Here is a 26,402-nt window from a genome sequence, read left to right on the forward strand (position 1 = left end):
GAATCAAACAAGGGGGCTTTGTGGGAGGGTGGTTCTCCCACCGGCAACACTTTCTAAATAACGGATAAAAAAGTTCCATTTTACAGAACACTTTATTTGAAAAGTTGGCAAAAAAGCCACAGAGTTTACAATCGGTGTTGTGGGGTAACACATGAAAAAAAAACAATTTGATGCCAAGTCACCAACCGTGCAGAGGAGCATTTTGCAACACATTTTCATGACGCCTCTGTCCAGTTTTTGACATTATTCTGCCCGTGTAAAAATCATGTTCATGCTGGCTTCAGCAATATATGCCAGTATTCCCACACAGCAACATACTTCTGTTTGCTCTGCCCATAATGCTAGTAATGGCAGTGTAAGAAAATGTTGTTAATGCTGGATCAGCCAGTGTATGTCAGTAGCCCCACGTAAGAACATACTCCGGTTGGCTTTAGCCATAAGGCCAATACCAAATGCCATGCCACTGTCAGAAAACATGCTTGTGCTGGCAGCACCAATAAAGGCCAGTAAGGTGACATAAGAAACACACAACATGTTGGTTTTCCCTTAATGCTAGGGAAAAATTGCCAGGCCACAGTAAGAAAACATGCCATTGATGGCTGCACAAATGTACCTACCCCATGTAAGAACACTAATCATGTTGGCTTTGCGATTAATTCTAGTAAAAATAACCATGCCACAGTAAAAAAAAAGCATGCCCTTGCTGTCTGTGCAAATGTACTCCCCCTATGGAAAAACACTCACCATTTTGGCTTTGCCCTTCATGCCACTAAAAGGAATGTCATGCTAGAGTAAGAAGACATGCCTTTTCTTAATGCACCAATGTAGTCCCCTCCCAACATAAGAGTTCAGATCCTCGGCCAAGCACACATGCAATCACCCACATGGATACGGCAGATTCACTCTCTTATTCACATGCACACCCATAAAATATACTCTCATTCACGTGTGCACCCAAACAACATGCATACACTCTCTCATTCACACACACACACCCAAACAACATACACTCTCATTCACATGTGCACCCAAACAACATACATAGGCTCTCTCATTCACACAAGCCACACACCTTTGCAAATGCATAAATGCTTTTGTTCTTGTTTGCAGCCCCAGTCTGGACTCCCGGTGCTGCCTGATATGATGGTCCTCTAGCTCATGCAGCACACAACAGGAACCAGAAATCAAGGAGAGCTTCTGGGTTCCTGCACATGCGTGGTGGAGCCAGAGATTACTTCCATTTGACTGTGCTTGGGCCTCTGAATTGTACAGGGTGTTGCAGGAGCACCCCTACACACATTCGGCCCTGCCCAGCCTGCATCCCCAATGGGCCGTGCAAGGTGGGGAAGCCAAATGCTCAAGTCTTGCATGACCCATTGGGCATGCACGCTGTGGTACAAGTACTGCCAAAGCCAGCCCAGTAGCGTGTCTTCAGCTGCAAAAAGCAACTGAGGATGCGCTCAGTGTTTACACTTGGCTGGCTGCTTTGGCTAATGGATGGCTCCAGCATATTGGGTGGCGAGTCGGTGCCCCGTCGCCCATGATGGATAGCCCACCTCTCCTCCCGCGGGCCATGAACTCCAGGATATGAATTACATTTTGAAGGTACAGCACCCACCTACTGCTTATCTTTATCACCAATGAGTGGTGATACAGCTGTTAGAATTTATTTGAGCACAAGTCTCGTGGGTTTTGCCCCACCCGCTACTGCAAAACGTTCAGCACTGTCCTTAGTTCTAATTCATCTGAAGACAAGACACAAATACTGTGTCCCAGATTTCTGCCTGGACATTCATTAGAAATACTGAGGGTCTCTATGCGGCAGGCTACTGACTGGTCAGTGATCAACTCACATGGTGGTTACCAAACCACACACGAGTCATTTAGAAATGTCCACCGCTTTGGCTTTTGATTGGTGTGCTTTTCACTGTTCACGTGTCTCGTTATTTTGCTTATCCGTGTCTTTGTAATAGCGAAAGGCCACATGCATACTAAGCTCGTTCTACCCTAGAGGTGCCATCAAAACCACAGCACACGCCTAATTCCAGGCATGGAAGTACAAGCAAGCTCCAGAGGCAGTCTGTTTGTTAGGGCTGCAATGCAAATACATTAGATGTCTTTGCAATTAGCTTGCAATTTATACCTACAAGCAGTTATTTTCATGCATGGGGTCATTTTGATTGCCTGTAGTTCTAACATGTTTATGTGCTGTACTGTGCTGCCTGCTAATTGTCCATCTGCCTTGTGATTTGCGATACCGACAATGCTCCCCACAACCAGCTTCCAATGTACCTGTTGTAATGGTCCAATGTAACTGTTGTAATGGTCCAATGTACCTGTTGTGATGGCAACTTGAACTGACGGGTTGACAAAAGTCTGCCTTTCAATATGTATGTTTCTGCTCACCACTGCAGCGTGTTTACTAGATTTTGTGACACCACTCCTAGATCATCCCACTCACACGATGCTTGTGACCTTTGGCTAGTGAGCCATTGTTGTGCAGGGAGCATGCCGAGGCATGCAAATGGTATGTTGAATGCACATGAGGCAATCATCTCTAAAAGTCTGATGACCTTTTGTATCATTATCGGACAACTGGCTTGGTACAAGGAGCTGGTCTAATGGTGCTTGTACTCTTTCCTGTGAGGGATACGCTATTACCTTAAGTATAACCAGGAGACCTCCTCCAAGCTTCTTGGATTGGCTTGGGATGACCCTGGATTTTTTTTGTTGATTGAAAAACACTGCTGGTGAAGAAGATGTTTTTTTAAAGTGTTTTCGTAGCACCAAGCTGCGTTCTCTGCTGTTGTTGACCAAATGTTTAGATGGGTATTATACTGCAAAGTTTGGGTGGCACAAGATGATGATGCAATCCCCAAAGTAAGCACCTTGAGCTGAAAATGGGGTGTGACTACTTTGAAGCATAACCTGGGAACACTGAACTATGAGAGTGTGCAGCTTTCATATCTAGTGGTGTCATGTAATCGCCCATTTATAGGAGGGGGAATACCACTTGGTGTGTCATCATCCTGAACTTTTGAGGTTTTGCACATTTGTTTGCCGGGTGCAAATCTAGTTTTGTGTTTTGGTTTTGTCATTTTTGGATGCAAGGATATACAGAGAATACATTCCTGTGTTTACCTGATTTCTGGGTTCAATTGTGTTCAATTACTCCCTTTTGAAGAAGCTCTAGAGCGTATTTTTGTTGCAGCAGAAAGTGTTCCTGTGGCATTTGTCTGGGTTTTGGAGGAAAGCTGTGTGGTCTTACTGAATGTTTAATGCAGAACCACTCTTTTATTGTGCCTATCATTCACTTGTCTGTGGTGATCCCCTCCCATGTGTGGGCGAATGACGTTAGTCTAGAGAAACATGGGAGCAGACATGCAACTGGATATCACTATTCTGAGGCTGATGAGGCACCCTAGGGGTTTGTCGATCTTTTTCCTTTTTCTCTTGTGTGGTTTTAGTGATCCTCTATAGGGGAGGTGGTAATCAGAGGCTCCACATTTTCAAGTGAGTCCATAGTGTAGTCAACAGGATTTCTTATGTCTTCATCACCCTGTGGATATTCCTTCGGATCATTTAAATTTAGGAGATCTCATCTAAATCCTCACGACAGTCCTGCTCAACTTCATTTAGGAGATCTGTTAGCGTCTCTCTGTGAACTTTCTGTTTTGTTTTGGTGGCAAGGATTCACCACCTCTGGGTTCCATGTGTTGGGGCGGTCAGGAAAGGTCCCCACAATCAAGAGAGGGTCATGTTGCGCGCTGCATATTTGTGACTGGGGGAGCAGTGAACGGGGAGCGATGTTGCAATTTCATATGCATCCAGTGTGGTTATTTGTGAATGGGATATGTTACTTTAGTTTTACTTTTTGGTTAAAGTTCATACATATTAGATTGCACAGGCATAGAAGATAAAATGTTGAAACCACAAAATGAATTAGAAATATGATTCAGACACATTGTGCTATGAAGTGCCCAGAAGAAGGCGATGAGGATTCTTTAATAACGTGCATGCGTGAAAGTGGGCCTGTCCTGAAGATCACACTGTAAAGGAAAGATAGTGGCCCTCATTACGACCCTGGCGTTGGACCATGGTGCTAATAGCTAATAGCACCATGGTCCATGCCGGTAACTTACCGACTCCGCCATGGCGGAATGGGGAATTACCACCCCATTCCGAGGTTGGCGGGGCAGTAATTCCCCATGCCGCCATGGCCCTTCCCCATTCCCATTTTTGCCCCATAGAGCTCAATGGAAATGGGGAAGGCGCTAAGTACGGTGCTGCAAATTGCGGCACCGTACTTAGCACCAAGGTCCCTTTGCGGGTTGGTTTTTAACGCCTGCAAAAAGCAGGCGTTAAAGTCTCCAACCCGCAAAGGGACCTCGTAATCAGGTGCTAAGGGATTACCCTTACCAGTTCCGGTAATCCCTTAGCGCCAGGGTCGTAATGAGGCCAAGTATTTATTAAACCTGCATGTATACTGAGAAAACAAATAAAGGGGATTTATAAATCTGTATGTAGTGGGTTTCTACAAATTCATTCAGCCAGCAGTTTGTTCCGTGAATTTCAGAAGGCTGGGAATGTCTAGTTCTGCAGGCTTAGGGGGTGTTGGAGAATCAATGAGTAACCAAGTAGATGATCAGCTGTCGAGCAGGACAAGGTTTATGGTTTAGCGGTTCCACACGGAAGAAATGTAATAGCGTTCAGTGCATTGAAGTCTTGCAGAAGGATCTGGCCATCTGTTTGACTAGCAATAAATGTGGGCTGAAATGGTGCCTGAGGCTATGGTGTCTGGTACTCAATTTTTTTCTCAGAATGGAACTGGAGGCCATGCATGATTGGAATGGTAGTCCTATAAATTAGAATGTTTCAATGGCATCAGTAGGCCAGGGCGGATGAGATAGCTATCACTATTTCAAAGAGAACCTGTTTACTCAGCCTTCTTCATATCGCTTGGAGTGTCAATGTGAACCATGTGCAATTAGGCATAAGGTTAAAGGGCTCAGGCCAATTGTTACTAGTAATTAATTGTTTGCACATAGATGTTTAACTGTTTGATGATGCCATGACCTACTATGGACAAATCCTAAAAGGAGGTGTGTTTTACACTTTAGCTGAAGATGTTAGTTAAGATAACGACTACCAACAAGAATGTAGGAATTGGAGAAAGGTGGGATTTATTATTTATTATTTATTATTATTTTTTACATTTATAAAGCGCTCACACAGCCCGTAGGCATCGAGGCGCTGTTACAGGAATTGTTTGTTTTTCTTAGTTGCGTATTTTTTTGTCTTAGTTACGTATTTATAACGCGCTTAAACACCCAGAGGTTTCTAAGCGCGGACCCGGGGATCGAACCTGTTGTTGCTTCGTGTCGTCTTGCTTCCAAGACGCGCACGCTGCCGCTGAGCTATCCTCTTTCTTTGAAGAGGTTTTGTCCAATCGCATGTGGGAGGTGGATGGTAATAAAATATATGGGAGTGTTTTAACTGTTGCAAAATTGTATATAATGTGTCAACTTATGTGGTTCAGTGAGACTTGGGTTAGTTTGGCTCAATATAATCATCTAACTGCTCCCTGGACGATTATAGAATAAACTTGCTTTACATACAAAATGTGCACTTGTTAGGTGGTAGGCCCGCTCTGGGTTAAGGTGATTAGGAGCCTGCCCCTACACTTGCTGCACTTCAGCACCCTGCATTCTTGATCTTCCAAGAAAGAAACTACTTTGACCACAGTGGTTAAAATAGTGTTAAAAACATGAATGTCCCATAGCTGTGTACATGGCTGAGTGGGTGCTTTTGAGATCTGCTTAGAAATCTAAGGTGCTTCCTCTCCCCTGATCCCTCCTCCTCCTCCCTTTCCTGCTCTGAGGCTGAACATTTTAGAAACACTTTTTTGTGCACTGATGCATGGAGGGTTGAGCTTGACTCTACATATTTGCTTGGAGATGCTTGTGTTTTGGAGGGGCACTATATTTATACTGGAAATGCCCCTTTTCACCTAAAGTGGATTTCGCCTTTTTTGTGCTAAACAGTGGAGGGTGTTTATGTTTTACGGCACCTGCTCTGAGAGTGCTCGAAGCCTTAGCCCGGTCAGTCCCCACAATCAACTCTGAATGTTTGCTGTTCTGACTTGAGTGAGTGATTTCAGGCCTTGGCCTCTGGTTTTAGGCAATGGAGTGGTCTCATGGGTGCTAGAGGTTTTCTCCATAGACCAGCTCTACGTCGGTCCTTTGGAGGTGGGGGCTGACTACATGTTTTTTCTTTGGCACCTCATTTAGCAGCTGTACAAGGTCGCAGTCATCACAGCACTTGATTGTTCCACTCGAGTAACCTCAATGGAGGCAGAGGTTCCGGCTTGCATGGCTTAGGCTGCCCAGCACTCTGCACTACTTAAGTGTTTTTGTTTAAAGCGCTTACATGCCTAGCACTTGTTTGGAATTTGCTGTCTTAGAAGGCCATTATCACACACATTGTGTACGGTACTCAAGGCAAAATTTAAACTGAGTGTTTTCAATGAGTGGCTTGAAATCGAGAGCAGCCTGGTATATCAGACACAGCCTCAGATGAGATCAGTGATAGAGACTCACTGGCTGAATGAACATTGCATTCTTCAAGTTAAGATGTATTGGAACCTCACAGAAATACAGATTAACTGTTGGCACCTGCATTTTATATATTTGCAAGTGCTTCGATGTTCGGTGAGCAATTGTTGCAATAACTCCACAACACAAAACCTTCTGTCTCAAAATCTTCATTGGGCAAACTCAGAAAAGAGCGGGGAAAAATGTAGGAGGATCTACTTAATGGTTTGGTGGCTTGAGGGCCATTCCAGGGATAAGAGGGCAAACACTGCCCCCTCTAAGGAACTCTTCCATTTCTCACTTTCCCCCAGTAGCTCACTGTCTCCAGAGCCCCAGTTATCTTTTGGCTGGACTACTGCAACAGCCTCTTTCTCAATCTGCCTTCCTCTACTCACCACCCCCTGCAACTAATCCAGAATAAGACTGTGAGACTTATCCTTGGCCTCAAGCCCAGGGACTTTATCTCTCCAGCCCTGAAATCTTTCCACTGGCTCCCGGTGGCTGCAACGATCAAAATGAAGACCATTTGCATTGTTCACAAAGTTTTCTGGGGCCGGGGCCTGCACTACATCCAACGCTCTCTTCCAAAATACTATCCTTCTTGAGCCCTTCACTCAGCTACCTCCAATTCTCTAAGGGGTAGATGCTTCTCCAGTCAGAGTGTGGGGGGTAGATCTCTCTCTTCTCCTCTGCTTTCTCTCTCTCCCTCCATGCTGACCTACCTGACCTACCTGTCTGCTGTACTGACTGGTTGCTTGGCTGCCCTCTGTCTCACAGGGTACCAGGCTCTTTCTTGATCAGTCACTTCTTGTACTGCCTCCGGGTTAACCACACACTTATGTGCTGTAACTGTAACCCTACAGTCCCTTGTTCTCCTTGCACTACCCAGAGCCGCGCTGCCCTGGCCACACTTACTCAGAGCATTGCTGTCCTGTTTTTCCCTCCCCTCTACCTTGCAATTCCCCCACCCTTTCCCCTTGCACTTCTCATTCTTGCACTTACATGATCTGAATGACACAAGTCCTAGTAAGAACGTTTATCTTGTCCTCCCTCTGTCTTCCCTCCCTTGTCTTGTCGCGCCTAGAAACACTTGTGTACAGGCGTGTTAAAAATGACTTATCATACCATATCATTTAAATAGAAGGGGTGCTGAGGCAGTCTAATGCCACATAGCAAAAAAAGGTCTTATATATCTCGCCCCACAGTACACCTTGTTGGCAGCTGCTTCTGCCAAACAGTATTGATGAAGTAACCCATCATCCTCCTGCTCAAAGGTGCAGCAAATCCAGGTCTTGAAGGGTCATTTTCTCACGATGTGGCATTCCGGGCCTGTGACCCCACTACATCCAACTCTCTCTCCCTAAATTCCTCCCTGCTAGAACCCTTCGGTCTTCTAGCTCCAACTCTCTGCAAATCAGATGCTTCTACAAGCAGAGAGTGGGGGTAGATCTCTCTCCTCCTCCGGTGCCTCCCTCTGGATTGACGTCCATGCCCCTCTCAGACTTGAGCTGGATTAGTTCCAGAAGCTTCTCAAGACCCTCCTTTTCTCTTCCTCCTTCCCTCTCCCCCTTCCCTGCTAATGTTCTCCCAGCTGCTTCTTGACTGGCTGCCTGGTTCCTTTAGATTCTTACAGGGCACCAGGCCATCCCCGATCATACTAATCCTGCACTTAGTCTCCACTGAACCCCCCCACCACCTCAACCTGCACTTGCCCTTTTGGGCTCCCTCTCCCTGCACTTGCCTTACTGGGCCTGCGCCTATGAGCCCTTCCAGCCCCGTTCCTCCCATGCAGCACGTTGGCCTACTGCCCCTGCACTCTCTTCTACCTCTGCTCTGTCCACCTGGCCTCCCCTGGCACTCGCTTAACCCCCTGCACTCACTCCCTCCCATCTCTCCTGCACTTCTGTTTACTGCACTTGCATGATCCGAATGTCACAAGGCTTATTAGGACCATTTTTGTTTGTCATCCCTGTCCCCCCTTATCTTCTTGTGCCTTGAAACACATTGTGTATAAGCGCATTATAAAAACCCAATAATTAAAATAAAATAACATTTTAATGGGGTCTTTGTGATGTTTGCTCCTCCACTCAATGGGACTAATCAATGCCCGAAAAAAACTATCTGATTTGTGAGAGATCATAGGTGCCTGCATACATTGCATAGGGATAGGAAGTGTCATACTCCAAACCAACCGCTAGCTGGTGGCCTATGCAAAGCTTGTGGCTGTAAGCAGATACAAACTACAGAAAGACTATTAATGGCTACTTAATGCTCTCTCTAGCTGTGTGTGTCTGTGTGTGTCGCCCAGTGGTTTAATATATAGCTTTCCATTCTCTGTCCGTGGAATAGTATAGGCACACCGATATGATATGATATGATATAATATGATATGATGTGGCATTTATAACGCGGCTGTACACAAGTGTTTCTAGGCGCAACAAGACAAGGGGGGGAGGGAGGATGAAATGTCAATCTTACTAGGCCTTGTGTCATTCAGATTGCACAACTGCGCATCTGAATGACACATATGAGACATGCACAGCTGCAAGTTCAAAGTATCCTGTTGTTTTGCTGACTTTATTCCTTCTGTGAATAGTATAAACTCTGTGGCGGGTCAGAAGAAGGACGCAGACTCTTAGAGGACATTTTACAGTTGTTCTTTTATTTAAGAATAGTACCTAACTTTCTCTTTTGCTGGGGGGTGTTCCCTACCTAACAAACTAACTAAGGTGCACTTCAGTCATCTGTGAATGTCCCGAAGAATCAGGCAACAGTCCAAACTAATCCTAACTGACTTTACCACTATTCTAACAACTAAAGACAGGAGAATGACTCCATTCTCCGGTACTCTGCTTCTCACAAATATGTTCTTCTTGTTTCCACTTCATAGGTGATTTTGAAATAGTCTTGGCATCTTTGATCAGTTCACATAGCTCTTTCAGGATTGTATTATACTTCTGTTTCTTCTCAACCCCAGCTCTCTTTCTCCTTATACTTGGATCTTGTTCCTGGGTTAATAGTTTCCTTTTTGAAGAAACATTGAAACATATATTATTGTTATGCCCAGCGCTTTTAAAGCAACAAATTCTATATTTCGAGCAATTTGTAACACACGTGTATGCTGTTGACACGGAAATGTTATGGCATCAAATTAGGCAAAATAACTCTACAGTCCTAAAATTGAGAATAATGGCATTCTTAAAAGATTTCTGTGACTTATCCTGAACGATTTATATGAATACTTCGAGCAACTTGTAACACACTTGTATGCTGTTGACACGGTAATGCTATGGCACCAAATTAGGCTTAATACCTCTACAGTCGTAAAATAGGGAATAATGGCATTCTTGAAAAAATTTCTGTGATTGACTCTGAACGATTAATATGATCTCTTTCCCTCTTTTTTGGTTGATTGGATCAATAAGAAACAATGTTCTGCACCTTTCTACTGAAACGTAGGAATTCTAATGTTGCTTAGATTAAGCTTGAATGAATTGCGATCGAACTTGATCCTCTTAATCATGGTATCCTTTTGATGTATTATTCTATATGGTTTTATACGATTTGATACTTTTAAAATGTTCTTAATATGTTTTCTATGAATTGTAATGGAAGATAATTGTATGAAATGTTTTATCGTTCTCTGATGAACTATTTTGTAAAGGTTTAAACAAACCACAAACAAATAAATAATAATAATAGTTTACTTTTGCTTATTTTCTTCTTCTTTCTTTCTGCAGTACCTTTCCCAGGGTACTGATATCCAACCTTTACAATTCTCTTTCTTGGTATACTCTTCCCAACTGCTTAATCTATAATATTCTTTTTCTTTATAGAATCTGTGATTAGGCATATGTGTCTCTCCACCTTCCCCTCCAGTCATTTCTCCTTTATCTTTATTTTCTCTCTTGATTTTTATGCTATTATGATTTCTCTCATTCTTATGATTCAATTCTCTTGCTTTCACTATTATACTTTCTTTAACTTGACTGGGATGGGTATGTGTAGTCCCATAATGACCCTCATTCATTTCTCTTACTTTCAACGTTATGCTTTTGTTAACTCAACTTGGACGATTATGAGTAGTCCCATAATGATCCTCATTCAGTTTTCTTACTTTCAACTTTATGCTTTCGTTGACTTGACTGTAACGAGTGTGAGAAGTCCCATAATGATCCTCATTCAGTTCTGCTACTTTCAACATTACACTTTTGTTGACTTGACTGGGAAGAGTATGAGTAGTCCCATAACGACCCCCTGGCTGCCTCCCGGGACTCCCTCTTAACCCATTACCTGGTATTCTCTGGGATATAATCATTGGGGCCTCTCTTCGTTCTCTTCTTTACCTACTCGGCTTCTCTTACTCCTTCTGTGTCCCGTACTTTGTGTCCTGCTTTTGGGCGTTCATCCTACTCTTCATGTATCAGGATGTTATGCGGATGTTACTGCCAGTCCACCACACGCTCTCCATGGTCACGCCACGACCCTGTTTCTCATCATCTCCAGTTTACAGGACGCTGCACGTCCAGCTCTCGTCTTTCAGTACGCGAGAATTTTTATAACTCGCAGACTTTCTCAGTCTCACAGCCTTCTCCCCTCTCAGGTATTACGTCGCAGTGGCTTCCCACAGGAACAGGACTCTTTATCCCCATAGGGCAGTGGTCTTCAAACTTTTTTGGCCGGGGCCCCCCTGGAGCAAAATTTGGGCAGACTGGGACCCCCCAAAAATGCGGAATGGACAATATGTACGATATGATAGGTTATTTATAATGCGCTTAAAACCCAGAGGTTTCTAGACGCAGACCCGGGGATCGAACCTGCGTTGCTTCGTGCTGTCTTGCTTCCAAGGCGAGCACGTTGCTGCTGAGCTATCCTCCCCCGGGCTGTCACCACTATTGCGTGCTGTCACAACACCCTACTCCCAGTATAGTCCCTGGGCTCCCCCACCTGCTCCCATCACAGTCGATGGGCTCCCTCATCCCACTTCTACCCAGTCCCTGGGCTCTCCCCACCCCATTACACACCATGGGCTTTCCCCACCCTGCTGCCACCACTATCCCATTGTTCCCGCCCATCCTGTTCCCACCACAGTCCCTGGGCTCCCCCATCCCCTTCCCAACAAAGTCTGAGGGCCAGTGGCGGCTGGTGAATTGGAAGTGGACCGAGCGCAGTGAGGGAGTCTGAACCAATCAAGAGGGGATCGGGGGGTTTTCCCCCGTGATTTCTTTTTAAAATAATGGGTTAAAATGTTGCATTGTAGAGCATACTATAAAAAAAGAAATGGGTAAATAGCCAAACAGTTTGCAGTTGGTGCTGGGGGGCCCAGGGGGCAGGCATGGCATTTTTTACTGGACATCTATTATAGATGTCCAGTAAAAAAATACCATCCCTGTCCCCTGGTCCTAACACAATGAACATGATTGTGTGTATGCAAGGCATTGGGATGCGAAGGGGGAAAGCATGGTATTTTTGACTGGACATCTATTATAGAAGTCCAGTATGAAAATACCATCCATATTCCCTCGGCTCCACAGCGCCTCAGACGGAGAGCTGATATTGGCAGGCGGGTAGGGGGATTGTGCAACAAAGGCATTTAGGCATTTTTAAAATGCCTTTGTTGTACAACCCTCATTCCCCTTCTATCCATCACTTGCCAAAATCAGCTCAACAGACCAAAACAAACTAACACACACACACACATTCATACAGCAATCACTCTATCATTCACACAAGCATCCATCACCCTACCCTCACTCATAACACAAGCATACACGCATCCATACACATGTTTACTTTTAAAAAAATGAACATAAACGTACCTTCTGCTGAGGCCTGCGCGTGGGTGCTGATACGCCCCGCTCCAGGCTGCTCTGTCCGTATGTGCGAGGTGGTGCAGGAGCTCTTCCTCGCACATACAAGCAGTGGCCCAGCCAGCATTTCCAATGAGCTATGCAATGCTGGCAAAGCAAAACGCCCCAGCCTTGCATGGCTAAGTGAGCATGTGCGGCTGGGGCACTGAACAGAACTGTTAAAGGGAAATAGTGTTTCCCTTTGACAGTTCAGCCAGCCCAGTGGGCACCCCCTCGCCATTATGGATGAGCTGCCAGGCTCGGACTGGCCTATAGGGCAATAAGGCAATGCATGTATCAAAAATGCAAAATGCTATTTAAAAAAAAATGGGCCACCTTTTTGGCCAATGTGGGCCAGTTTGATGAGTTACTTCACTATGCAGTTAGATTTTGACCATTGAGCAGTTAGTAATTTTGACAATTTTTGCTGAATAAATATTCTTTAAATATCACAATTTACATACATTTTAACACAAAGCACCCCCTTGGGTACTATTCAAACAGTCTATGACTAAAGGAATGAATATCCATTTACAACTGCGGGCCACTTTTTCATTGGTGTCTACAGTTTCATGCTTCTGCCCGACCTTGTGAGCCACCCAGCCATTTCTTCCAATCTAAAAAAAAAAAGAAAAACATATATATATTTCTGAGGCTTGTGGAATCTGCTTAGATCACATGCTGTGCATAGGCCGACATCTAGTGGAAGCTGCGGAGTATTACAGTTTGTTTTTCGAAAATCGAAAAAGGGCGTCGACACAGGGCGTGCCAGTAATACTATCCCTAGTGTGACGTCCACTGTACCCATGATCCCTCACGCGTCTACGATCCCCAGATTGTTTTTTTCCGCCATTCTGGTCGGAAGCACTTCATCGGAGTTCCCTGGCTTTGCCATATTTGCACTTAAAACTAAAACTAATTCTAATTTGCCCCGTTTTGTCACCCTTACGTCGATCAGCATCTCGACGCCGAACCGGGGAGGAGATCAACGTCGAAACCCGACGGATTGGGCCTTGAGGCTTCCGCCTCGGCTCGGGCCTGGGCCGCTGGCCTCGGCCCTACAAGTAGGGAGAGTGGGGGGTGGTACACTTCCACACTCGGTTATAGACACCTTCTTACCTACACACACTTGCCCGCTGCCCACAGGCGCGTATGGAGGGTACGCCCTTTCAGTTTTGCCCCAAGTGTAATAAGAAATACCCTTGGGTAGATAAGCACGCTACGTGCAACCTTTGCCTGCCCAGAGACCACCCCGAGGCGGGTTGCAGGGCCTGTAGCAGGTTTAAGACCAAAACTCTTAAGGACCGCTCCACCAAGCGCTGGGCCCACCACGCCAAGCTAGCAGCTATGGAGGCGGAGGGTACCTTCAGCGACGGCAGCGACGCCGGACTTTCGGACGGCGAGGGCACCAAGGCGTCGAAAGACAGCCTAACGCACGTCCCCGGCCTCGGAAGGTCGTCCGTCCCGGCGACTATGGGGAAGTCCCCCGGCGACAAGAGCGTTACACATACACACGCTAAACACAAAAAAGCCACCCGAGATTCGACGTCGTCGAAACCTCGGAAAGAGGCACAGAAGGAGCGGTCCGAAAGGACGTCCTCTGGGCGGTCCCGGTCGAGGTCGCCGCACGACGTCAGGCAAGCCTCCACACTTGCACATAGTGCCTCGCCCATTAACATCACGGAAGATCACTCGTCCGGAGACGAACACGGCTTCCATCCCCAGCCTGCACCCCAGGGAAAGGGTACATCACTTGGGAGTAAGGAGGGCCCAGTTTCGAAGCCTAGTTCGAAACACAGGGATTCCACCTCCGATCCTCGACGCCAGGCGTCGAAAGATAAGGGAAAGGGTAAACACACTTCCACCCACGGGGAAGGGGGTAAGCAACAAAGGAAACAACCCTTGCAATCCCCCACAACAATAGAACTGACTTCCCCGTCCAAGTCTTCTCAGGGACAGTCCATAGAGAGTTCCAGCAAGGTCACCCCAAGCTCAAAACTCTGGTCATGCGAGGACATTGACAGAGTAATGTCAAGGATGTCCTCCTTAGCAAATTTCTTCGAAAGACACCCTGACCAACTACTAGCTTTAAACCCTCAGGAATCTTCTCCCTCAGGTTCAAGGGACCCTATCCCTTCAAATAAAAGGCCCCGGGTCGAGACACCATTAAAGGCTTCAGACCCCTTCGAGGTCCAACCCTATTCTTGCCTTTTCCCTACAGGCCAAGGAGACTCTTCCCTTATAGAGGGCCAGGATTTTGAGACACCAGAAGATCTCGCAGTGTCAGATTATTACAGGGAGGACGAAGACGAGGATGAGCCAGAAAATAGCCCAGATATTTTCAGAATGGACTCACCAATCGAAAGGGAAGCCCCAGTGTCTGATTCCCCAATAGATAATCAGCCCCTCCTGAATGAACTACTCTCTCGGGCAGCTAACCACTTCCACATAGACACACAAGGTGTCCAAGAAGAGAGGGACTTCGCGGAGGAACTAATAGGGGAAAGGAAGACAGTAGCCCAGACCATTCCCATCCTGAAATCTATTCAACGCAGAATAGCACCATCCCTTGTCAACCCAAACCTGACAAGACCAGTAAACCCGAGAGTAGAGAAGCTGTTTAAAGCAGCCCAGTCGGACCCTCTATATATTAGAGGCCAACTTAAGCCAGACTCTCTAGTCGTAACTAACACCCGCAAGAGAGCTGGAACCCTATTATCTTCCTCGGAGGCTCCCCCCGACAAGGAAAGTAAGAAACACTATGGTTTTGGTAGAAAAGTAGCTTCCACGGCAGCCTACCAAACCAGAATCGCGAATTCCACCACACTGTTGGCCAGCTACAACTGCCATCAGTGGGAAGAAGTGGCAGCACTAATAGATTCCGCTCCCGAACCCCTTAAGAGCCAGCTATCTCGCATTTGTGCAGAGGGAAGAAACGTCTCAGGCTGCATTTTAAAAGCAACTTTAGACGCCGCAGACAATGCGGGTAGAATTATAGCAGAGGGGACTGTCATCAAAAGACATGCTTGGTTGAGGCAGTCGGGATTCAGAGCAGAAACACAAGCTGCACTCTTGGACAAACCAGTGGAAAGTGATCTCCTGTTTGGAAAGGCAGTCGAGGACGCACTAAAAAACGCTAAGGAGGAATTCGACACCCTCAAATCCCTTGGCCAGTTAACTACAAAACCACCTAACCAAAGAGGGAACTGCAATTTTCGTCGCCCCCGCGGCCAAAATTCCAATAGAGGAAATAGCTATTCCCACACCCAGGGTACACAGTGGAACACCAACTCACAACAGTCTACCCAGGGGTATGGTAGGGCTAGTAGAAGAGGACGTGGTAGAGGCAGAGGCAGCCCCAGTAAAGGAGGCGGCACGCCTCCACCAAAGCAGTGACGCTCATTTCAGGGTCCCTTCCCATGCAACCCCAGTAGGGGGACGAATATCCAGCTTCACCCAGGCATGGGAAGGGATAACATCCGACAGATGGGTGCTGTCGACGGTATCCAAGGGGTACTGTATAGAACTACTGCAACGTCCCCGAAACCACCCTCCAAGACAAAAAGTCCACTCTTTAGAACATCAAAAGATCCTCCTCGAGGAAATCTACAATCTGCTCCTAAAGGACGCGATAGAACTCGTCCCAGGACACCAGGTAAACAAGGGTATCTATTCAACTTACTTCCTTGTGCCAAAGAAAGATTTAACAATGCGCCCAGTATTGGACTTACGGCCTGCCAACAAGTATGTCAAGCCCCAAAAATTCCGTATGACCACGCTACAAGAGGTAATCCCACTCCTAAAAAAGGGGGATTACATGGCAACCTTGGATATGAAAGATGCCTATTTTCATATTTCCATGCTCCCGGCGCACAGAAAATACTTGCGCTTCAAGGTGGACAGTCGCCACTACCAATTCAAGGTACTGCCCTTCGGGATAGCTTCAGCACCAAGGGTATTCACCAAGGTACTGGCGGTGGCAGCTGCACACCTACGCAGGGAGGCAATCCCAGTGTACCCTTATCTGGACGACTGGCTCATAACGGGGGAAACCCCAGGAATCTGCAGATCAAACATTCAGAGGACTATCGACCTCCTCCACGAATTAGGCTTCTCTATCAACGAGAAAAAGTCAAGTCTGGTGCCAAGCACCTCAAAACAGTTTCTAGGAGCTATCCTAGATACTCAGAAAGAATTGACCTTCCCTTCGGAAGAAAGAATTCGGAATATACTTCTGCAAATTCCGCATTATCAGTCAGGTCAACAGATAACAGTACGCAAAGCTATGCAGTTACTGGGCATGATGGCGTCATGCATTTACCTGGTCCCCCACGCGCGTCTGCGTCCCATGCAGGAATGGTTGGCGAAACAGTGGTCTCAGGCAAGTGGTCAGTGGGACGATCTAGTGGTCGTTTCGCCAACACTCGTACAGAGCCTACACTGGTGGACAAGAGAGAATCTCGCAAAGGGGAAACCCTTTTACGATCCCGAAGTACAGGCAGTGGTGACTACAGATGCATGCCTGACTGGGTGGGGAGCTCACCATCTCCATCACACAGCTCAGGGTCTCTGGTCTCACTCAGTAGCCAAGAACCACATCAATCTGCTAGAGCTTCTGGCAGTATTCCGAGCGCTGCAGGCGTTCGAGCCCCATCTACTGAACTTGTCGGTGCAGATCAGGACGGACAGCACGACAGCCATGTTCTATCTGAACAAGCAAGGAGGGACTCGTTCGCCAAATCTGTCCAAGCTTGCCCAGAAAATATGGATATGGGCACTCAGACGGAACATCTTCCTGTCATCGCAACATGTTCCAGGGGAGCTCAATTCCCTAGCGGATGCTCTAAGCAGAGACTCCCTCCCAGAAGAACACGAATGGGTCCTTCACAGAGACGTAGTAGAAGATCTCTTCTCTCAGTGGGGTTTCCCCACTATAGACCTATTCGCCACAAGCGAAAACAAACAATGCCCAGGATTTGCATCCAGGTTCCCCCAAACGGACTCCCAGGGGAATGCCCTGTGGATGAACTGGTCAGGGATGTTTGCGTACGCTTTTCCACCAACTCCTCTCATCAGGAAGGTGGTGTACAAGATGAACAAGGAATCAATGACGCTCATCCTAGTTGCTCCCATGTGGGCGAGACAACCATGGTTTCCACACCTACGCAGGATGGCGGTGTGCGAGCCCATCAGACTCCCAGCCTGGTACAACCTTCTGTCCCAGCAACAAGGTCAAACAGTGCATCAGGAACCCAACTCTATGAACCTAGCAGCATGGCTCCTGAAGTCATAGAGTTTGGACATCTCAAATTACCACAGAGGTGTATGGACATTCTAAAAGAGTCCAGGAAACCAAATACAAGACACTGTTACTTTGACAAGTGGAAAAGATTCGTTATCTGGTGCCAGAATAAACAAATCAACCCGGTTGATTGCACTCCTTCCAACGTTGTAACATACATGCTCCACCTGCTGGATGCAGGGTTGGTTTTTAACTCTCTGAAAGTACACCTGGCAGCCCTCTCGGCTTACACCACATCCCATAACAGGGTCTCGTGGTGGAAAGTACCAGTGGTTAAAGCCTTCATGGAAGGAGTAAAGAGACTTCACCCTCCTATTTCGAACCCACCGCCAGGATGGGACCTCAACGTGGTGCTAGCTAAGCTCATGGGCCCCCCCTTCGAACCCATGCATAAAAGTAGTCTCAAACACCTGACTTATAAAACGGCCTTCTTAGTAGCCATTACCTCCATAAGAAGGGTCAGTGAAATTCAGGCTCTGTCAGTGCAAGATCCTTTCTTTACTATCCACAAGGACAAACTGGTTTTACGCACACACCCTAGGTTCTCACCAAAATTCATATCCAAGTTCCATGTAAACCAGTCCATCGAGCTTCCGGCTTTCTTCCAAAACCCACAAAGCTCGGCTGAGGTGAAACTACACACCCTAGATGTGCGTAGGGCGGTCTTATACTATGTAAATAAAACCAGACCGCTAAGGAAAACAGATCAACTGTTTGTCTCCGTAGCTACAGGCAGAGAGGGGGATCGCGTCTCTAAGGGCGCTATCTCTAAGTGGATTATCAACTGTATACAGCTGTGTTACTCTCTTTCTGAAAAGACTCTGCCGTTTACGCCAAGGGCCCACTCTACTAGAGGCATTGGGGCCACTCTGGCTTTCATTGCAAATGTTCCCCTCGACACCATTTGCAAAGCAGCTACTTACTTGGAGCTCTATTCACACTTTTACTCAGCATTACTGCATCGACACTCATTCCAAGACAGATACACAAGTGGGACAAGCGGTTCTAAGACACCTGTTTGCTCATGACCCTTCTCACATCCCACCTCCTTCTTCTGGTACTGCTCGCTAATCTATGCACAGCATGTGATCTAAGCAGATTCCACAAGCCTCAGAAGGGATACATTACTCACCGTAATCGTATTTCTGATGCTTGTATCTGCTTAGATTCACATGCGACCCACCCTTCCTCCCCTCCGAGAGAAGGCGCATGGTTGCTTGTAGTCTTACCTTTCTGTCTATCTGCTTGGACTATCTGTACTCACGCTACTCCTCATGCTACCTCATGTCAGGAAAAACACAATCTGGGGATCCTAGACGCGTGAGGGATCATGGGTACAGTGGACGTCACACTAGGGATAGTATTACTGGCACGCCCTGTGTCGACGCCCTTTTTCGATTTTCGAAAAACAAACTGTAATACTCCGCAGCTTCCACTAGATGTCGGCCTATGCACAGCATGTGAATCTAAGCAGATACAAGCATCAGAAATACGATTACGGTGAGTAATGTATCCCATATATATATATTTTTTTTTAGATTTCATGCTGGCCTCTCACGGCCCCCCAGAGATGTGGCCGCATCCCCTTGCGTGGTCGCGCCCCACAGTTTGAATACCGCTGCCTTAGGGGGAGTCTCTCCCGGTGAGGTCCCACTTGTCTTGACCCCTAGGGAGAGTGTTGGAAAGCGGGCTCACCTCCCTATCCTCACGGGGGGCTCCCCCTTGGGTTGAAGGGACGCATTCCTGTGATTCGTTACAGCTCTTGGAGCTTCAAGGTGACTTGAAATATCCCTTTTACATACTATGAGGAGTGTGTTATTTCTTATAATACATAGCCTGTCATCCCCTTGAATACTTGATCTCTTGCTTACTCTGATACACGAAATCTTGCAGTTTTGATATATACAATGGAAAATCTGTTTGGTTGAGAAAAAAAGAGAAAATACAGCTTGCAATATTTAATATAAAAGGTTGAGACATCCATGTCTGATTTTTGAACCAGTGACCTGAAGATTGTGCCAAATTTCTACACTGGAACCAATTTATCAGCGTGTAAATGTCAGCTGAGTTAACTACCATTAGGGCTACGTATTTACATTTAATTGCTTTGGTTATTCGCTAACTTTTTTCATTGCCAATGAATAACAATACTTTATAAAGATATTGCAAGCTAAGTTCAATAGGAAACTCTGCATTAAGAAAGGTCGCCACTTATTGGCATGGTCTCTGTCTATACTGTGGATAGAGGGGGGACATGGCTTGGTCTCTGTGTATACTGTGGATACAGGGGGGAAATGGCTTGGTCTCTGTGTATACTGTGGATACAGGGAGGAAATTACTAGGTCTCTGTGTGTACTGTGGATACAGGGGGAAAATGGCTTGGTGTCTGTGTATACTGTGGATACAGGGGGGAAATGGCTTGGTCTCTGTGTATACTGTGGGTACAAGGGGGAAATGGCTTGGTCTCAGTGTATACTGTGGATACATTGGGAAATGGCTTGGTCTCTGTGTATACTGTGGATACAGAGGGGAAATGGCTTTGCATGTGTGATAAGCAAAGCCTGAATTCTAAAGTGAAGATCAATGACTGAATGGCTTTTTTTCTGTATTGTGCAGCAAAAGACGCACACAAACCACCCGTGTTTGTGGAAAAGTTGCAGAACACTGGCGTGGCGGAAGGCTACCCGGTGCGGCTCGAGTGCCGGGTCTCCGGTGTGCCACCCCCTCAGATCTTCTGGAAGAAGGAGAATGAGTCTCTCACTTACAACACGGACAGAGTCAGGTGAGACCCTGGCCGGGCCTTCTTGGTAACGCCATATACGGTTGGTGTGGGGCCTATGCCCCTCGAAAAGTGACAATGGAAAATATGCTATCCTGGCTGTAAAGTCTTGTGTTCCAGTGATGATATCAAAATGCAAATTCTTCCTGGCATTCTGATAATGTTTCGTTTTTGAAACAGCTTTACTATGGATCTGTACGATTGCTGTGCAGTCGTGTTGGTTGGGCCAGCATTGCCATTAGAGGGGGCCAGCATTGCCATTAGAGGGGGCCAGCATTGCCATTAGACATCCCTAATGGTCTTTCTCAGGGCCCTTGCTAAAATATATTCCCCTCTCGAGGTCTCTTCTAGGTCACGGTTACAAAACAAAACATTACTTCCGGGCAAATGCAGCACTCTCTGCAGGTTTACCAATCCATCTTAACCATCCGACTGCTGGGGAGCCCGGTGCTAAGTGTTAAAAAGTTTGGCCGAAAGTGTTCGGGGCTTGGAGGGTGGGGGGCATCACTGAATTGTGTGCTCCTTTGGCCCCCTGTGATTATAATGTAGTTATACGTCCTAAGAACAAAATGGACCCACTTGTTTTGGATGTGTTGAAATGTCCACACAGGCTAAAAGGGTTAACTACGACCTCACCTTTCATTAATTTGGTATACATATCAATAAAGAAGTGCCAATGACAAACGATTAATTATTACCATTGGAACTGCAATGATTTGAATGATTTAAATGAACAGAAGCATTAACCCAGACTTCCAAATAGTCACAACTAGCCAAATACTATGGTCTTCACTAATGTATTCATGTCTTCCTTTACACATTATGAAATACATAGGTTATGTTATCTGAGTGCCATTAGCTAACACTGGACATAGGTTATGTTATCCGATCATTGTTAACAAACACACAAACTATGTTCCCATCAGGAATTGTTCTAATGACTGAATCACAAATAGGTTTGCATGGTGTTGTGCAGCATGGAGATGAAGCCCATAATTTGATTATTCTAATTCTTGGTTTTAAGAATAAATAGTGAGAATAGATAATGAATGATTATAGTACTCTGCAAAATTATTTGAAAAATAATCAAATCATTGGTTTATTTCCCAAATTCAAATAAACAACCAAAAGACTAAAAACATATGTAAGTTCAGAACCTGAACAAATCGGTTAAGAGGTAATGTGCATACACGTATTATGAATCAGCATAGGTATAAATCAGATGCATGTGAAGAAAATACATAGATGAACATATGTTATATGCAATAAATGTCATAGATCTAGACAAGAATGAGTGGTGGATAGAGATGTCTCGGGTCTACGCCAAGAGCCACAGAAATCAACTCTAACGTTAGACTCAGAGCATGTTTTATTTACGTTCCACAGAGTCCAGAACTGTCTTTGGTCCTGAAGAAGGCCAGCCTTATCTTTCTACACCGCCGAAACGCCACGTCGATTTTCAGGCTCTTGGTGTCAAACGCCACTGTGATTTTCATGCTCTTGGCGTACATCCTAGGCATCTCTGTCCACCACTGATTCATACCTATGCCCTTCTCAAAGACAAGTGGATGTGGATGGACGTGAATAGACAAAGGAAATGTACCATGGGGTTGTGGAGAGGGTATATGATTCTGATAGGAGAGCTAATGTAGTTGTAAAAAGAAAGCTCTGAAAATCACTGTGGGGTAAGCCATCTGCAGTCCCTGCCCCGTGCCTGTGTTCCTGTGACTTGTGTTGAAGCCACAGCATATAGTCAAACCAATCTGAGATTCATGAATTTGCCAGTGATAATGAGCCACCTCAGTATGCGTTTGAGAGCGTGCACGCGCGCGCAAGATGGAGGTGCATTATTTTAACGTCCACCTCTGATCCTCTTTTCCTTATCCGCAGCATGCACCAAGATAACTACGGCTACATCTGCCTGCTGATCCAAGGCTCTACCAAGGAAGATGCCGGCTGGTACACAGTGTCCGCAAAGAACGAGGCCGGCATTGTGTCCTGCACTGCGCGACTGGATGTTTATAGTGAGTTCTATGTTCAACACTTACCTTGAGTTCAAGTTACCCCATTCTCAAAGAAAATTCAAGACTAGAGTCATGAAAGAGTATTTATGCCAATATATAAAAAGTGATTGACATATAGGAAATTAGAAATCACCTTTATACATGCCAAAAGAGCCTATGTTATTTGTCAGCCTTGCCAAGTATTCATCTGTCTATTCATATTCTTGTTTTTTGTGCAACCCCTGGGTTGTGACAGGAAGCATAGTCTCTATTCATTCACACATGTTTGTATGCAGTGATCAGACTTGGAAGTGACTGCGAACTCTGTTCAGAGCATGCCATGTTCTTTCTGGAGAGGAGCGCCTGCTACCTTTTTTGGCATATATTTATTATTTTACTTTCTTTTCACCCGTGTAGAGGCCTCCACCAATGAGGTGGCCACAGGAACACGGATGGAAACCGCAGTCTCCTTGTCGTAATCCACTTTGTCCCGTCCACCTGTTTCTGCCCCCGGGGTCTGCCATCTTCTTTCCATTGGCCACTGCCCTCTCCCTGTTCTTCCCCCTTGCAATGCCCCATGCCCTCCTAGTGCTCGTACCGCCATTCCCCACCTCTATTTATCTGTCAACGCTTGCTGCAATAGCCTCTTTTTTCTAATTCCGTCCACTACCATTACAGCCATTGTACAATTACCTATTCCCTTTACTATTTCAAGTGCCGCCATCTTGCGTTGTAATTGTTTAGGAAGTTTCGGCCCACGTGATATACACAGTGCCCATTTTCCCCCAAGAAATGTAAAATGCAAAGCACCCTGAGTGAATGCCCCATGGTGCTAACAGGTTTCACCCCTTGGTTCGGGGGCTGACAGGGGCAGTAACAGCCATGAGCCCTTGCTGAGGCAGGCACTTCATTCAGGACTACCTTAGGTTCAGGATGATGGGACGTTCCCAAATGGGGGCAGGAGTAAAGCTAAAACAGCACTCCTGTAAGCATTTGCAAGCCTAGTATGCGATGGGCCCTGCCAGACCATCTCCTCCATAAGTGGGTAGTGGTGGGCTAACAGGCAGTGGCAGGGGCGTTGCTAGGGGGGGGCTAAGAGGGCTATAGCCCCTGATCTTTTGGTTGTAGCCCCTGATAGAATCTCAGCAGCTACAGCCAAAAGACTAGCTAGCCCCCAGTCCCAACAGTACCCACATCAGCTTAGCCCCGGGTCTTTTCCAGACCTAGCAACTCCCCTGGGCAGTGGCAATGAAGGCCCTGCAGCTGCCACCTCTAGACATATACATTCAGTTAGCGGAGGGAGGCACAATATAAAGAAGGCTGTGGATGATAATAAAAGAAATCAGGGGGCGCAGAGAGGAAGAGAAAGGTGGCTGGAATGAACAGGTTTATGGACTGAAGACATTTCTGGCATTACACCTAGTCCACATATGGGGGAACACAGGTGTGCCTTAGAGCCAAGTATTAGAGAGTGGGGGAGCGATGACGCCAGGAAAAACAGAGCAAGAGATGTAAACATTTTTGGAGGGGAGTGTGTAGGAAAAGGAGATAAAGAAATTGTGGGGGGGAGGATAGTGAAGAATATTCCAGACTGTTTGATCATCGGCAAGCTGGTTTTGCTACTAAGGAGATGTTAAGAATTTGGGGACTCGCTTAGGAAAATTGAGAGAATGAGTTGGTTTGTTAGGGTGGTTGTGTGGGAAGTCAAGAGACACCAGGAACTCTACACGGGAGGATGCGGCCTGGTCAGGGGTGGACTGGCCTATAGGGAACTCTGGAGATTCCCCGGTGGGCCTCTGCACCCTGGGCCTCTTTTGTGTGGTATTTCCTTATTTTCTCATAGGAAAAGTATTGGGCTTGCTGAAAATGTGTCATATGGGGCCACTTTGAACATTATTTCCAGGGCCTCTTTTGGTCCCCAGTAATTATTTCCAGGGCCTCTTTTAGTTCCCAGTCCACCCCTGGGCCTGGTTAAGGGTGAGCTGAAGCAGAACCAACGGTTTGTACATTAGGGTCACTGGAGGGGGTGCAGGGAAAGCCACCCCCTTGTTGTTTGTCATTCAGACAGCTTTCTTCTGCGCACAGAGACACATTCAAAGCCCGAAGGACAGCTTTTTGCAAAGAGAAATGCCCGCTCTGTAGGCCAGATGGACATTTCTCTGAGCACAGTGTAATCATTGAATGGGCCAGACTTTGGTTAGATATGGCTCCAATAACAGTAAAAGGTTGCCCTCATTCGGACTTTTGTTGGTGTTGGGGTCAGAGTGACTGGTGGGGGGGTCAGAGTGGCTGGTGGGGGTCAGAGTGACTGCTTATCGTTGCAAAATCAACCGATTTTTGGAGCGAAAGTGATAGTTTATCTTAGTAAATGTGACTGTGCTAATGTTAGCATGAAGCTTTTTTTTCCCCAAAAAGATTGACAGGTTATTGCCAAATTGATAGTAGTTTAAATGTCGAATTTAGATTGGCACTTTCTTTTAAGCAGAATTGACAGTTTTTGAGCACATTTTGGTATGTTTTGAATTTAAATAAATATGGGGGCTATTGAAAATATTTTTGATAGTTGTGAACCCTGGTGGCCTTATTGACAAAGCAAGACAAAAGAGATGATGGCTGGAAGGTTTAGAATGAATCTTTCCAGTGCATGGCAGCAGCTCTTACTGAAACAGTGAGATCCGGGGAACGAAAAGTCAAGAGCATGATTATGCATTGACTGAACTGTGGCAAAACGATTTGTGTCAGGAAAAAGGACTGTGTACCAGAATCACCTGTAAAGCCGCCGAGGATGAACGAATAATTAAAGATCCATGAAAATGTCTATTCTACACGCACCCCTAAGGATTGTTCCCAGTACCATTATTTAATGGACTACCTCTGTTGTTCTGAAAACCAGATAAGCCGAGGTATTATAAAAAGGACAAACATCCTTTTTTCAAATTGAAGTCTATACATTAGCAACAAAAAATATAATAGAGAATAATAAAAGACTTTGGCTTGCCAGAGGTACCCAGTGCCCTTGTTGGTAGGTCTCATTCTTGGTGAATACCACATTAAGCCTGCACCTCTTTTACAACTTCAGTGCCCCTGAAGAAAACCCCTTCATCAACACAGAGGGTTGAAACATGTAGGGTATAGTTTGATAAAAGGACACAGACAAACATGAGTCTTGGGTGTTATATAGTACAGGGACTAGTTTTCCAATTGTACTGTGCATAACACAGACAGCAGGTGTTTTGTATATTAAAAGGTGCCGTGTTCACAATTAGTACAAGTGGGTTTTTGTGATTTGTTTTCTTTTTTAATTTTGTAAGTTACGTTAATTACACAATTGTGAGCCAAGGCACTCATGTCATTTGATTGTTTTGGTACCTATGTTTATTGAAAATAATGTTTCATTGTTGTAGTGTTTTTTCAATTAAAAATGAAACTAAATAATAGTGAACAACACTTACACTACCTATTGTCATAGGGTGTTTTTGTTTTCCCAAGACAATATATAACATCACTTTTTAGGTGGTAGCCATAGACACAAGGATCTGATATTGGTGTCATTGCTAGAATTCATCTTAACCCCTGACATTGGTCAGGGCAAGCCTCCAGACTATCGTTCTTCGCCTGCCAAGCCAGAGACCCAAGCTACCCCTCACTGATGACTCTCAATGAGGCCGAAACACGTCTGGGGATGCTTGTGGTCTTGTGCAGAAGGGATATGACCAAGCAGTTTGGGCTGGACTGCCCCTTTTGTGGTGGGACTAAGCCTGATTTGCATATGGTCTTTTCCCTTCTGTAATGGATTGGCAGGGGAAGAACAATGGTCTGGAGGGTTGCCCAGAGCAATGCCAGAGGTTAGGATTAATTCCAAACCTTCCAGCCATC

General features: G+C 45.9%; 1 protein-coding gene across 3 annotated transcripts in view; it reads left to right on the forward strand.

Annotated features, from left to right (window-relative positions):
- PALLD (palladin, cytoskeletal associated protein) overlaps positions 1-26,402 on the forward strand; it is a 1,335,292-nt gene that overhangs the window by 1,305,070 nt on the left and 3,820 nt on the right. For all 3 annotated transcript variants that reach the window (XM_069631388.1, XM_069631389.1, XM_069631390.1), the window contains 2 exons: positions 20,361-20,526; positions 22,414-22,547. In XM_069631388.1, coding sequence (XP_069487489.1) covers positions 20,361-20,526; positions 22,414-22,547 — 300 coding nt within the window. The remainder of the gene's footprint in view (positions 1-20,360; positions 20,527-22,413; positions 22,548-26,402) is intronic.

This window comes from Ambystoma mexicanum, chromosome 6q (assembly GCF_040938575.1).
Source record: "Ambystoma mexicanum isolate Mex_15411 chromosome 6q, UKY_AmexF1_1, whole genome shotgun sequence".
In the NCBI taxonomy this organism is placed as follows: Eukaryota; Metazoa; Chordata; class Amphibia; order Caudata; family Ambystomatidae; genus Ambystoma; species Ambystoma mexicanum.